The following is a 14657-nucleotide window of genomic DNA, read 5'->3' on the forward strand; positions in this document are numbered from 1 at the left end:
AGAGATAGCGGTTCAATTTCATTTTGTTAAATATGGATTTCCAGTTTTGCTAGCATCATTTGTTGAATAGGCTATCTTTTCTCCAGTGAATGTTTTGGGCACCTTTGTCTAGTATGACATAACCATATTTATTTGGGTTTGTCTCTAAGTCCTCTATTCTGTATCATTAGTCTGCATGTCTATTTTGGTGCCAATACCATGCTGTTTTTATTATTATAGCTCTGTAGTATAGTTTAAGTTCTGGCATTGTGATGTCTCCTGCTTCACTTTTCTTGCTAAGGATTACTTTAGCTATTCTGGGTCTCCTATTTTTCCAAATAAATTTCATGGTTTCTGTTTATATTTCTATGAAGAATGTCATTAGGATTTTAATAGGAATTGCATTAAATCTGTATAATGCTTTCAGTACTATGGTCATTTTGACAATATTAATTCTGCCTATCTGGGAGCATGGGAGATCTTCAATCCTCTGAAATTTTCTTCAATTTCTTTCTTTAGTGTTCTGTAGTTTTCACTGAAGAGGTCTTTCATCTCTTTTGTTAGATTGATTTCTAGGTTTTTTTTTTTTTTGAGGCTATTGTGAATGGAGTCGTTTTCCTAATTTCTCTTTCAGTGGATTAATCGCTGATGTATAGGAATGCTTTTGATTTATGTGGTTGATTTTATATCCTGTTACTCTGCTGAATTCATTTATTAGTTCTACAAGTGTTCTGGTGGAATTTTTGGATATTCTAGATATAGAATTATGTCATCAGAAAATAGTGATAGTTTGAGTTCTTTACCTATTTGTATCCCTTTAATTTCTTTCTTTTGTCTAATTACTCTGGTTAGAGTTTCAAGGTTGATGTTGAATAGAAGTTGTGAAAGAGTACATCCTTGTCTTGTTTCAGTTTTTAGCAGGAATGCTTTCATTTTTTCTCCATTTAGAATGATGCTGGTTTTCAGATTAGCATCTATAGCTTTTACAATATTGAGGTATGTTCCTATTATCCCTAGTGTTTTTTTTCTGTTGTTGTTGTTGTTTTGAACATGAAGGTGTGCTGTATTTTGTCAAATGCTTTTCCTGCATCTATTGAGATTATCATATAATTCTTGTTTTTAAGACTATTAGTATGATGTATTATGATTATTGATTGACTTATGTTAAATCAACCCTGCATCCCTGGGATGAATCCCACTTCATCATGGTGCACTATCTTTTTAATATGTTTTTTATGCAACGTGCCAGAATTTCATTTAGAACCACATCAGCCTAGGATCTGAATTATTTAACAAAACTCCTAAAGCACAAGAAGTAAAATCAAGAATTAATAAATGGAATGCATTCAAATTAAAAAGCTTTTTCTCAGCAAAGAAAACAATTAAGTGAGGAGATAGCCTACAGATTGTTAGAAAATCATCACCCCATGCACCTCCAATAAAGCATTAATCTCTAGGATATATAAAGAACTCAAAAACTTAACATTGTAAAACAAATAACCAAATCAATAAATGGGCTAAGGAACTGAACAATACTTCACAGAAGAGAAATATAATTGATCAATAAATATATGAAAAAGTATTCAACATTTCTAGCAATTAGAGAAATGCAAATCAAAACTACTCTAAGATTTCATCTCACTCCTGTAAGAATGGCAATCTTGGTGAAAAAGATACACTTATACATTGCTGGTGGGACTACAAACTAGTACAACCACTATGGAAAGCAGTGTGGAGATTCCTCAGAAAATTGGGAATGGAACCACCATTTGACCCAGCTATTCCACTCCTTGGTTTATACCAAGGGACTTAAAATCAGCAAACTATAGTAATGCATCCACATCATGTTTATAGCAGCTCTATTCATAATAGCTAGACTATGGAACCAACCTAGGTGCCCCTCAATAGATGAATGGATAAAGAAAATGTGGATATATACTCAATGGAATATTAGTTCAGCTTTAAAGAAGAGTAAAATTATGGCATATATAAATTATTAGCACATATAGCTTTGGGGAATATCATGCTAAGCAAAATAAGCCAATCCTACAAAACCAAAGGCCAATGTTTCTCTAATATGCGGATACTAATTCATAATAAGATGGGAGGCACTAGAGAAAAATAGCATTACCATAGATGAGGTAGAGGGAAGTGATGGGAGAGAAGGAGAGGGGATGTGGGGATAGGGAAAATAGTAGAATGAAACAGACATTGTTGTATGTACATATGTGAGTGCATGACCAATAAGATTCTGCAATATGTTCATCCAGAAAAAATGAGAAATTTTATCCCATCTATGTATGATATATCAAAGTACATAAATGCATTCTACTGTCATTTATAACTAATTAAAACAAATAAAAATTTAAAAATACATTATCCTACTCTATAACTTATCATTGGGAAGTTGAGACCATTTCTACTCAAAGTCATCTCGGATGGATATGTGTTTATTATATCCTGTCATTTTGCTTTCTTTGTTATATTTACTTTCATCTTTACATCCAGTTAGTTGGTTGCTCTTCTAGTGATTTTCATATATTTGGAAGCTTTAGGATTTGCTTTGGCTTTTCTCTGTGTGCAGTATATCTTTGTATATCTGTGAGCAGTATTCTTTGTAGTGATGTCTTAGTGGTCATGAATTCCTTTGTTTATTTTTGTCATAAAATTTTTTATTTTCTCTTTAATTTTGAAAGATATATTTGCTGAATATAACAAGCATGGATGGCAGTTGTTTTATTTTAGAGCTTAGGGTATGTCATTCCATGTCCTCCTTGATTTTAGAATCTGAGTTGAGAAAACAAAAGTGAGCCTTATTGACTTCCTCTAAATATAACCTGATGTCTATCTCTTGCAACTTACAATATTCTTTCCTTATTTTGTATGTAAGGCATTTTAATTATGATGTGTCTGTCTTAAAGAGGTTTTCATATTTGGGTTCCTATGTGCCTTCCATATGTGGATGTCTATCTCATTTCTTATAGGAGAAGACTTTTTTGTTGTTACAATCTCATTGAAGATGCACTTACTGCAATTAGACTATATCTCTATGTTCTCTTTCATCTCAATGGCTCTCAGGTTTGTTGTCTTGCTGTCCCAGGGTTCTTGTATATTCTGATCATAATCTTTTCTTTTTCCTTTATTGTATACTGATTATTCAAGTTCACATACACTGTAAAGGCCAGAACTTCAAGACCTGAAGTTCTTTTTTTCTATGCTATCTAATCTATTGGTGATGCTTTAAAATTAATTTTTAATTTTATTCATTATGGCTTTCATTTCTAATGATGGGTTTATTAACATCTCTGTTTCTTTGTTGAAATGGTCTTTAATTTGCTGTATTTGCTGCAATTCATTTCTTAGATCTTAGTTTATTTCATCAAACATTATAATGATCAGTTTTTATGGTATTTTTTTCTGTAATTTCATCCCCTTCAATATCCATGTGATCCTTTATTGGGATATTGGGAATTTGGGGGGAGATTTGTTTGCCTGTTTCCTCATGTTTTCAGAAGTTGCACTTGCACATCATTTGAAATGGATTCCCCTTCTTACACACACAAATACAAAAAATAAAATAAAAAATATATATACATAAAGGATATATATATATATATTTATATTTATATATACATACACTCACTTATATAGTTATCTTTCTGTTGTAGGACTTCTCTCTGTTTCTGATGTAGAAATAGGTGTCCAGAGGTGTGACCTCAGGATCTCCTCTGGTTGCTCTTCCTTGAGTCCTTGGTTGTTTGGGGTTTTATCTTCCCTAGTCCGTATGTTGAGATATTGTTGGGACTTGGGTGGGGCTAGATCATTATTTTGGGTGGTATTTGCTTTTATTTGACAAAATTGTGGCTATTGCTCTGCTTCAGCATCTTACTTGGCGAACTTGAAGCCCCCAATCACTTTTCAGTCAATTTTAGCCAGGAGTAGTGCTAATGTTAGCAACAGATGTACAGCCTTAAGATAAATATCCAGTACTTGCTTTAGCATCTATAACACCAATTGCCACCTATATAGTAAAGTTTGGGTCACTATTTGACATCAGCACCAACTAAAATATCCATGAACTCAATCAGGCATTAAACAGCAGATGTCTAATACATCAACCACTAATAATTAATAATCATAACATGAATGGGATAGAAATTACATAAATCATAAGATTCTATAAATAGTGAGATTATAATTTCTTAAATGAAGGGGAAAATGGGGTAGTAAGGCAAGAAAAAATTTGAAATATTTAAAAAGTGGACAGAGGAGAGGCCAAAGTTAGATATCAGAACATCACAATAAAGGAGAAGTAAAAATTAACTAAAACTAATAAAAATTAGAAAGAAAAATAGTCAATAGGAAAAGTAGGCTGTGAGAAAAGAGAGTGAAGTAAAAGCAGTAAAAAACAGAAACCAAGATAGAAGCAAATTAAGATTAACACAACTCAAACAAATATATACTTTACCCCACCTAATTCAAACCAAGTTTAGATAATAAATAGGTGAAGAAAGAAACAAGTAAAATTAAAGATAAATCATGTGAAAAAAGTATGTATCTTTTCAGACCTGTCCATGCAGTGAGAGCACCCCCCCCAAACACAATCTTGCAAAATTAAAAATAATAAGATATGATGAAATTAAATTTGAAAAAAATTGAAAAATTAAAGGTAAAAAGTAAAAAATGAGAGGAATAAAGAATATAAAGATGAAAAATCTTAACTTGAGGTAAATAGCTTGTTTCCACTGAGGTGGTCTAAATTGTTGGCAAGGGTGAATTCTTAATTTTTGCGTATATTTTTGGCTCTATTACCCTTAGGTCAATGGCCAGAGGTTTTAAAGTTTAACATCTTTGTGTTTCTGACATAGTTGCCAGTGGTTGTGGCTAGGAGCAAATTGTCTGCTCCTCTAGTGGAGTTTCAAGTTCTAAATTAAAGTTCCAAGCTCTCAACAAATTCCGTTTGGAATTTAATCCTGACTAGCCATTAGACCTCTATTGGTGGGAATTTGATATTTGATTCATACCCCCAGTTTCTGTGAAGATACTCATCTGTGCTGGGCTTCTGGGTCTCAGGTGCTTTTGATCAATTCAACTTTAAGGTATAGGATATAACCCTCCACAGTTTCATATTTGAATTACCCAGTATCAGCCCTGGAGTGCAGAAGATCCTGTTCAGCTGTTGTTGACATCTTCCCAATATCTCTAATGGGATGCCAGCCACAAAGAAAGCTCTTTCTCCTTGGTCTTCATACAAAGGATCCTCAAGGATCAAATGAATCTCTTTGTACCTATTTCAGTCACACTGGCCAGGCTCTCTGAAGCCCATTATAGGTGACTGCTGGGAGGGTGGCGACTTCCTTTATGAGTTGCTCATCTTTTTTTCTGTGCTCCCCATGCTACAGCACATACAAATGGTTCTCCACTGGCAACCAATTCACATTGAAATATCTGTGGAGAAATTTTTATTTTTATTTTTTTAACTCAACAACCTCCCTCTCTGGCTCTGGGCCCATAAAGATCAACCTCCCTCTATATTCCATAGGTTCCTGCAAATCCATTTTTTTTTCTCCACTATTCTTTGGTCCCACCAGCCAATCTGGCACATCTCTATCTCTATCCACATATTCTTTCTTCCCTCCCTCCCTCCTTCCCTCCCTCCTTTCCTCTCTCCCCTCCCCTCCCCTCCCCTCCCCTCCCCTCCCCTCCCCTTCCCTTCCCTTCCCTCCCCTTCCCTTCCCTTCCCTCCCCTCCCCTCCCCTCCCCTTCCCTTCCCTCCCCTCCCCTCCCCTCCCCTTCCCTTCCCTTCCCTCCTTCTTTCATACTGGGGATTGAACGCAGGGGTGCTTAACCACTGAGCCACATCCCCAGCCCTTTTTAATACTTTGTTTACAGGGTCTTGCTCAGTTGCTCAGGGCCTCGCTAATTTGCTGAGGCTGGCTTTGAACTCATGATTGCCTCTAACATATTGTTTCTTATATTATGTTTGAATTTTCCAACTTTCTGTTTCTCTATGTTTTCTTTTACTGTCAAGTACTGAATTTCAGGGAATTCTCTTAGTTATCCATCTCTTTGATGAGCAGCCTTCCTGCTTTTTATTTCTGTTGCTAAGGAGCTACTGGGAGGTAAACCTTTTCTATAATCTTCCATCTCCTACTACCAATATCCTGTATTTTTATTGTCAATTCTGACAAACCTGAAAGTATGATGTTTGTAAAAATTTCCCATTCATGAGAGATTTATTTTTTACTGTTGATTGTCTTCAGCTGTTATAGTACAAATCTGGTTCAGGTGGCTTTTATTTTTCCTCATTGATATCCTTCAAGATTATCTTTGACAACTATCAATTTTTGTAAGTCTGGCATCAGCAGGGAGGGTGAGAACAACTTTTTTCATCATCTAGATATCTGCATTTAGTTAGTTATTTATGATGTTTTGTTCAGTTTTCAACTTAGCCCCATAAATGATGTGATTGTAGACTTAATTCCTTAGGAATATTTTAAAAATCATTAATACCTTTCTACATCGAAACTTAGAATTGAGACCTGTATAATTGTTTGATCTTCTTTGAAAACTTAAACTTTGACTATTTTCATTTTCCCCAATACAATCTGTGCCCAGTTACTATGTATGCCAACCTGTGTTCAGAAATGAGTATTGTTGCCATCCTTTAATTACATTTCTGACTCATTGGGAATTTTTCATAATCATACAATAGTAGAAATTAGTTTTTGAACCTTGCACATGGATAAATAACCTATCTGGAAGTTATATTTCATTTTAAAATGTCAAAGTCTCTGATCTGCAAAATTATACCTTGGAATGTTCTTTCAAATGCCATCCCATCAAAAGCACGAAAGTAGAGATTTATCTCAAACTATTATTTTACATTTAAAGACTCATCTTAAGAAATTTACCACTTTTAGAGATAAAATATCCTACAAACTGGAAAGAGAAATGCTCTTACAGACATAATTCTTCTAAATTTGTGAAAACAACTAAAATGATAAACACTATGTGCCCTACACTACATGCTCCATTTTAAGAGGAAAAAGGAAAAAAAAAAGAAAAACCTAGTAAAACCCAGCAGAAGGTCCAGAAATGCCAATAACTTTTACTTATAAATTGAAATCTGTAATCTTAAGAATTTACTACAGCAGAGTCTTAATTTGTCCTAAGAGCCATAAAACAGATAAAATTCTGTTACAATCTTTGGGGGAAAAAAAAAAACCTTCCTCTGTGACTCAGGATCAAGGTCTTTTTGCTATTTTTTAAAAAGCTATCATCAGGTGGTTCTAATACATTTCCCAACACAGCCAATTATTTTTTAAGAAACTCAAAATGTTAGCTGTACTTTCCTAGCTGCAATTGCATCCTTGATTACTGGAATTAGTGTATTTTATGCGTTCCTTCACATTAAGCAATAACAGGTTTGTTTTGTAGGTTTAAAATTTATAGTTTTGAATTGCCTTGTAATACTTAAATAGTTTTGAAGATATTTGTGGAACAGGAATGACATTCTTACATATAGACATTTTAAGAATATTAGACCAAAAGAAATTAAAGTTTCATCTGAAGGAAATGATCTGAAATGCTTGTGAAAAATCACAAAAATACAAAGATATTTTTACCAATATCTTTAAAAAATTTTTTTTTCACTTGGCTTTTGAAGAAGAAAATCATTCCATTTTGTTCAGTTAAAGCACAGAGAAGCTCTAAGTCTGAAAAAAAAAATATCAAATGGAGTCAGTAAGTGAAAGTTTATGTGGAGTGTCATTCAACTGCTGAGGCAGATGTTAGAGTCCCTGACCTCTTCAGACATCTGTGACCCCATATGAATTCAGCTATAATGAAATGAACTAAAGTAGCTCATAGTTTTAGATAGAGCCTTAACTCCAGAGGGGTCAAAGTAACATGATACATTCCCTATCATTTGATGATCACTATAAAGCTATATTGCTAAATGCCCCATGAGACCTTTCTTTATACAACTAGTAATATGCTACACTGGAGCTCACCCTCTACACTTTCATCCCTGCCCTACTATTTGTAGGAGGACAGAAATCAAAACTGATCTGTCCCTCCCTCTAGTTCACTTAACTGAGAATTTAGGCACTGGAAAAATAAACGGGTCCTTTTTTTTTTGACCAGAAAGTAGAAATTCTCAGTCTCAATGTATAAGTAATGTCATCTTAAAAGCAGTTAACAGAGTTCTAAGAGATATTTAGGTTGACTTTCTTTGGTTCTTCACTATTCTGTACTCCTCTTCCATCATTTCTCTTTCATTTTCTCTACTCCTGTTTCCAGTTTTCCCATTTGGGGAAGAATATTTGATGTATAAAAATAGAAATGAAATCGAATGTGTCTATGGACTTTCTTGCTCTGACCACTTATTTCTGCTGCCTCCAGGCACCGAAGGAGCAGTATTTGGGCACTCGGTGGAGACACCTCATGTCAGAGCAGAACCATCTCAAGATCTCAGGTAAGTAAGTGTCCTTCTCACCCCTGTGCTGTAGTTTCCATCAATAGTGGTTGTCCTTGATATACGAAGAACTGAAATAGTGTATTGCTATGTACTCATATGACACTTCCTAGTTCTGTACTAAATAGTCAAGTATTTGAACAAAGGGAATAAAATGTAAATTATTTTAACAACTTCCTTATTTTCTCCTAATATGATTGCAATGAAAATGTAACGTGGAAAATGTATGTGGAAAAGAAGAAGACAATTATTGAGGAAGTTGAGAGAATGACTGATAAAATATAAGGATGTTAAAAAATCTGATACAGATAATGGCATAAAGACACAAATGGGCATAGAATTAGAGAAAGCAGAGACCAGGTGAGGATTCTAAATGACGAGGCAGTATCATACAGAGGGGGGATACATAAAGGAATGGGAATCATTATCAGAAAAAGAACTCATGACCTATGATGGGTCCCTCAGTCTAGCCATTTCCAGTAAAATAAGCTGCTTTCTATTATCATGCTGCTTCTAAGAGACACAGTTACATATAAGATCTTTTCCTACCCAGGACATTGTGGGATGTCAGCCTCACAGGGAATTATCCCCAAGATCATCACAATAACTGCCAATGAAAATTGAAATTTAAAAATTGAGGCAACCGCTCCATATATATCATTAATTCAATAAATAGGTTAACATTTGGGAGTTGATAATTATTTGTGTAATTAATATATGACAGGTAAATAAAATTCCTAGTTGTTACAGTATTTTTATTTTTAAAATTCAAAATAATAATACAAACAAGAAAAAGAAGTTGCATTTAAGTTAGATAACCGTATCTTTTTTAGAAAACATAATGAAAATATTAAAAAAACTTACTTCATAAAGACTGTTGTTTAGCTGTGGATAAGCAGAAAAATGTTCAAATAAAAACAAAATAGAAAATTTTCATGAAGAAAGCATAATTTTAAAATAATAAATTTGCAGACTTTTATAGTTCTCTGCTAAGATTTCCTAAAGAACTCAGTTTCTCACTAATTGAGAAACTCAGATTCAATAAACTAGTGAGCAGTATCAGGAGAAGGCCCACTTGATGTGATCCAAATCTTGCTTTATAAGCACAAAACAAAAATTAGTTATTCTCTACAAAAACCAGAAGGATTGAGGAGTGTTGAGGGACATATGTAACAGTGTCTCATAATATACTGTAGTGTTGATCTATAGATCCTTCTCAATCAGGAATTCTTTTATCCCTCTTCACCTATCAAGGTTGTGCATTCCATTAAAATAGGATCTATATATTTATTCTGTATCTTTAGAACTATCGTAGTCACTGATATATTTCATATATAATAATTTGATAATTTTTTTGAAAAATTTACTTACTTTACCAAAGCAAAACTGAATAGTGGAAAAACCTAAATAAATGTGATATAAGGAATATGGCAGTTATAGGACATGTGGTTAGCACCGATAACAATTACTTTTGGACTCTTTTAATATAGACTTTAGTCCCAGAAAGATATGTACCACATGCCCCGACTCATATATGAATATAAAAAGTTAATCTCATAAAAACTAAGTACAAGAACCTGGGGACAATAAAGGGAGAAAGGGATAGAGGGAATATTGTTAAGTGGGTACTGAGTTATGGTTATGAATAAGAAACACAGTTATACTATTGCATACTAGGATGAATACAGGTAGCTATACACAATATATTCTTAAAAGCTAGAAGAAAGGTGTTTGAATATTTTAACTATAAAGAAACAATAAATAAGAAAACAGATATGTTTAACCTGAATTTACACACTGAACAATGCATCCACATATTGAAATATCACATGGTACCTCATCAATATGTGTTAATTTTTTGTTTTATATATGTTAAAAAGAACTGAATTTAAATTTAAAAAATAAAACAAAGACTTTCAACTTCATAAGTTATGTCAGAGTTTAATAATTCAATTTTTAAAAAATATTCTAGGTTCTAAAACAAACACTTATATTGCTTTCATAACTGTGTACTCATTTTACAAATTTTACTATGAGAAGTCTATTACTAAAAGAGGAATAAGAACCAACTCGCTGTTTGAATTATCTTGCTGACATGTCTCCAGATTCATAAGGGTGAATATGAATTAAATTCTAATTATAATATGTGTTTCTGGTTTTTATTTTCTAATCATTCATCCATTTTAAACCTTGAGCTGGGCTAAGCTTATCGTCTACTGCTAAAAGCAGATTGACAACCCCCAAGATGAGGGTTACTAATCTAAATTCCAAAACTGAAACAGAAGCAAAATACAGTAATGATTGGGGTACTCAATTATTCATTTGTGTACTGCAGATTAAAGCAGAGTGTCTGAGAAGGTCTTTACAAGCCTTGCTGACAATTTTCTGTTCAGGGAAATAAAGAGTACTCTTGTTCCCACCTAATGCTAAACAAGGTGAGATGGGTCAACCAAGTAAATAGTTGGTGGAATAATAGCTATGTTGTCTTAAGTTTTATAATCATTAAGAATAAAAGACTTCAGAAAAGAACATTTCAAGAGCTTGTAATAAAATGTAGAAAATACTTTGAGCTGAGTTCAGTATAATCCTAATGGTTTGGGAGGCTAAGGCAGGAGGATGGCTTGTTCAAAGCCAGCCTCAACAACTTAGCCAACACGTAAGCAACTTAGAGAAACATGTAAATAAAGAGAGCTGGGGATATGGCTCAATGGTTTAAACATCCTGAGGTTCAATCCCTGGTATAAAAAAAAATTGTAGAAACATGGATTCCTATGATTTGCTTGTTCAACACATTTCATTTCTGATGAATATCGAATGTGTGCCAAATTTTGTGCCAGGGTTCATGAGCACAAAGTTGTTGTAGATTTTCTTTGATTTATCATATAAAACAATATTGTTTTGTGGTGGGGAGGGGTCTATAATTTCAAAGGCTAAAAAAATACATGCTGAAGAGTTGAAAAGGGCATACAAGTCTATTTGCCAGAAGTACTCCAATTATTACGATCCTTCCTTTCTTAATTTCTTAAGTTAACATGTAGTTAAATTATTATAGTTCAAAGACTTTCTGTACCTATGGTGAGAAGAGATGAAGCCCATTATGTAACTCTCATCACCCAAAGACGGCTTGGATCTGAGATCTATTAACCGTTCCAACAAAAAGGAAAGAAGCTGTACTTGGAATGTGTAATATTAATTAATATTTGATCTTATAATTGGCATCTCTAAGTCATTCTCATTCTTGTATGAACATAATTTAGAAGTGAAATGCTAATGTTTTCAGAATCCAAATTAATATCTGAAAATATATAACTCTAGCTTATATTAATACTATATTCAAGAAAGGCCAACATTTATTCAGTCAGTACTAACTATTTTGCCCTGATGCATTCTGCCAATGGTAGTATAAATTGTTTTACTGGTATCTTTCTACCTATAAGAAAATAAATAAGTAAACACACACACATGCACACGCAGAGAGAATAAGCTAGTATATTTCTTTTCTCCTACTTTCTCTTTGTACCCTTTCTTTCCTTTCTTCTTCTCTCCCCACCTCCCCAGTCTCTCTCCTTCTCCTTTCTTCTTCCCTTCTATTATTTCATTCTAAGTATGTATTTATATATTTATCTAGAATTAACAAATGAGCATTATGAGAAGCTTAATTTAGTTTGCAAACTATGGCGCACAGAGCAACAATCAAGAAATATGTGTAATCTACCTTGAAGAAAGACACGCAATGGGAGGTATGAGTGAGCAGAAAACAATAAAAACAAAACAAATCATGTGATTTGCTCCTGAAGAAAGCTAACCATACATAGTCTGAAGTAACAAGTTATTGCTCTTCTTTTATGTTCAAGTCACAGTTTGCATTAATTTTGATGTCACTGTTTTTCTTGACATAGTTTTCTGTTCAGTACATTCCATTCCATCATTGACACTGCAAATTATTAATGGGTGCCTACTGTGTCTATTGCACTGTATTAAATATTTAGCAAGAACAAGATGCTTGATACTCAAGTTCTGCTCAAGTTGCCATTTGCAAGTTAGTTTTAAAAAGTGTGAATTCTTTTGTTCAGAATGTTGAGAATGTTTTCTGGAGAAACAGGCCATATAAGTTTTCAGATTTGATCATTGCATAACACCTTAAAAACAAAATCTCATTGGGATTCTAGACTGATTTCAGAATCCAGAGTAGGAAAAAAAAATGAGCAGAAAAATATTACTACAATGACTACATTTTGCACAATTTAGTGCTTGCAAAATTCTTGTACACATAGTTGCCATTGGGTGATCACATTATCATCACAGAAAGGCTCAGAAATTCTAGCAGATTGCAGGTACAAGCCCACCTTCTCTACATATCAACCTGTGTACACAAATAGATGGCCTTGTGTTTTTTTACAATTGTAGTGTTTTTGTTTTCTCTTTTGGTGTGTGAAGATCTATTTTAGTAGTCTTTTGTATTTTTAATATGTTCCTGATATATTTTTCAGATACATTCAAAGTGCTTTCTCATAAAAAATATTGGCTATAATTTTTTCTGTAAAAAATTATAATTATACATATAAATTAATCTATACAAATAATTATATATGCCTGAATACACATTTTATGCATATGTACCTCTTATTGTTTTCCTTTTTTTATCTTCTGGGCTTTCTGTCTTCTTTCAGAAGTTATTCTTTCTAGACTTACATATTTCCTGTGACTTTTTACAATTTTTTTGTAATTTATTTTAAACAGTTATTTATTCATTTCTTAGTTTTTTATTTGAAATAAAGAAAATTAAAAATCATTTCCTTCTAATTTTATTAAAATTACACTTTGTAATTTATTATTTCAATATTTTGATAGGTAAAATTAAAAATTATTTTTCCAGAATATGTTAAGAATAGAACTTTATTTTCTGCAATTCAGATAATCAATGTATTAAGCATAATTTGTTAAATAATATAATGTTTCTACCCTGAAATAATTATTGCATTTTTCAGATTTTAATTTCTATTAAAGGCTTTTGAGACTCTCTTATGTTCCATTAACCAAGTTTTCTATTTCTAATACCAATATAATTTTGTTTCAATTATAATAATTATGCTAGGTCTAATTTTCAAAAAGTCTCACTTTCTCTCTTTTGATGGGATTTGAACTCCGGGGCACTCAACCACTGAGCTATATCCTCAGCCCTATTTTGTATTTTATTTAGAGACAGGGTCTCACTAAGTTGCTTAGGGCCTCCTCATTGCTAAGTCTAGCTTTGAACTCTCAATTCTCTTGTCTCAGCCTCCTGCTGGAATTATAGGAGTGTGCCATTGTGCCTGGATTACTTTCTCTTTATTAAGCACCAACTATACTTATCTTCCCCAAATTTTTAACATAGTTTTGAGTTTAAAAAGACTCTATTGAATTTCTGTGGCAATTTTAATACATATGTTTATTTTTAAAACTATCGCCATTTTTATTATCTAGGAGTTTATATTTCTGAAAAACATACCAAATTTTTGTATTTTCAGACAAGTAATAAGTCAGATATTCTTTTTATGTTATATTCTTAACTCTGAAATAATTTTAAAATACTGATTATGTGAAATATGGATTTCATAGTAAAATAATAATTTAGCAGCAAAAATCATACGTTTTTAAAAAGTATCCTTATATGTCATTAATGAACATTCATCATTCCTTTTTAATATTGTCAATGAGAAACATCAGGAAGAAAGAACAATTTTCATATTTATATTTCCATAACATTTTTCTTATAAATTTTATTAGGAAAACAGATATTTAGATATGAATAATCTTATAAGAATATGAGACCATACCTTCTTTTTCAGTCTCTCACTGTGGAAACATTCAAATGCACCCAAAATTGTAAGCATCCACATACCCACCATGTAAATCAATCCACTGAAATTGTCTTACATGTATTTAATCATATATATATATATCCATTCTACCATACATCCAACAGTATATTTAATTTTTATTTATTTCAACATTAATTTCACATATATGTTCCCCCCTGATCATTTCAATGTGTATATTGGGAAGTAGTATTCAAGATAATTTTATAGCTTCTTTTCTGTTTTTTAAATCATGTAATGCAATTGCACAAAGGTCAATTGTGCATTCACTGAGTTTTGACAAATAAATATATTCGTGTAACTCAGATACATCTAAAGATATGAATTACTACCATTATTTA

At 32.6% G+C, this 14657-nt stretch overlaps 1 protein-coding gene across 1 annotated transcript in view; it reads left to right on the top strand.

The window, feature by feature from the left end:
* Sgcz (sarcoglycan zeta) overlaps nt 1-14657 on the top strand; it is a 1049168-nt gene that overhangs the window by 1017621 nt on the left and 16890 nt on the right. Inside the window, exon 6 of the mRNA XM_040268050.2 lies at nt 8386-8458. Coding sequence (XP_040123984.1) covers nt 8386-8458 — 73 coding nt within the window. The remainder of the gene's footprint in view (nt 1-8385; nt 8459-14657) is intronic.

This window comes from Ictidomys tridecemlineatus, chromosome 14, assembly GCF_052094955.1.
Source record: "Ictidomys tridecemlineatus isolate mIctTri1 chromosome 14, mIctTri1.hap1, whole genome shotgun sequence".
NCBI lineage: Eukaryota > Metazoa > Chordata > Mammalia > Rodentia > Sciuridae > Ictidomys > Ictidomys tridecemlineatus.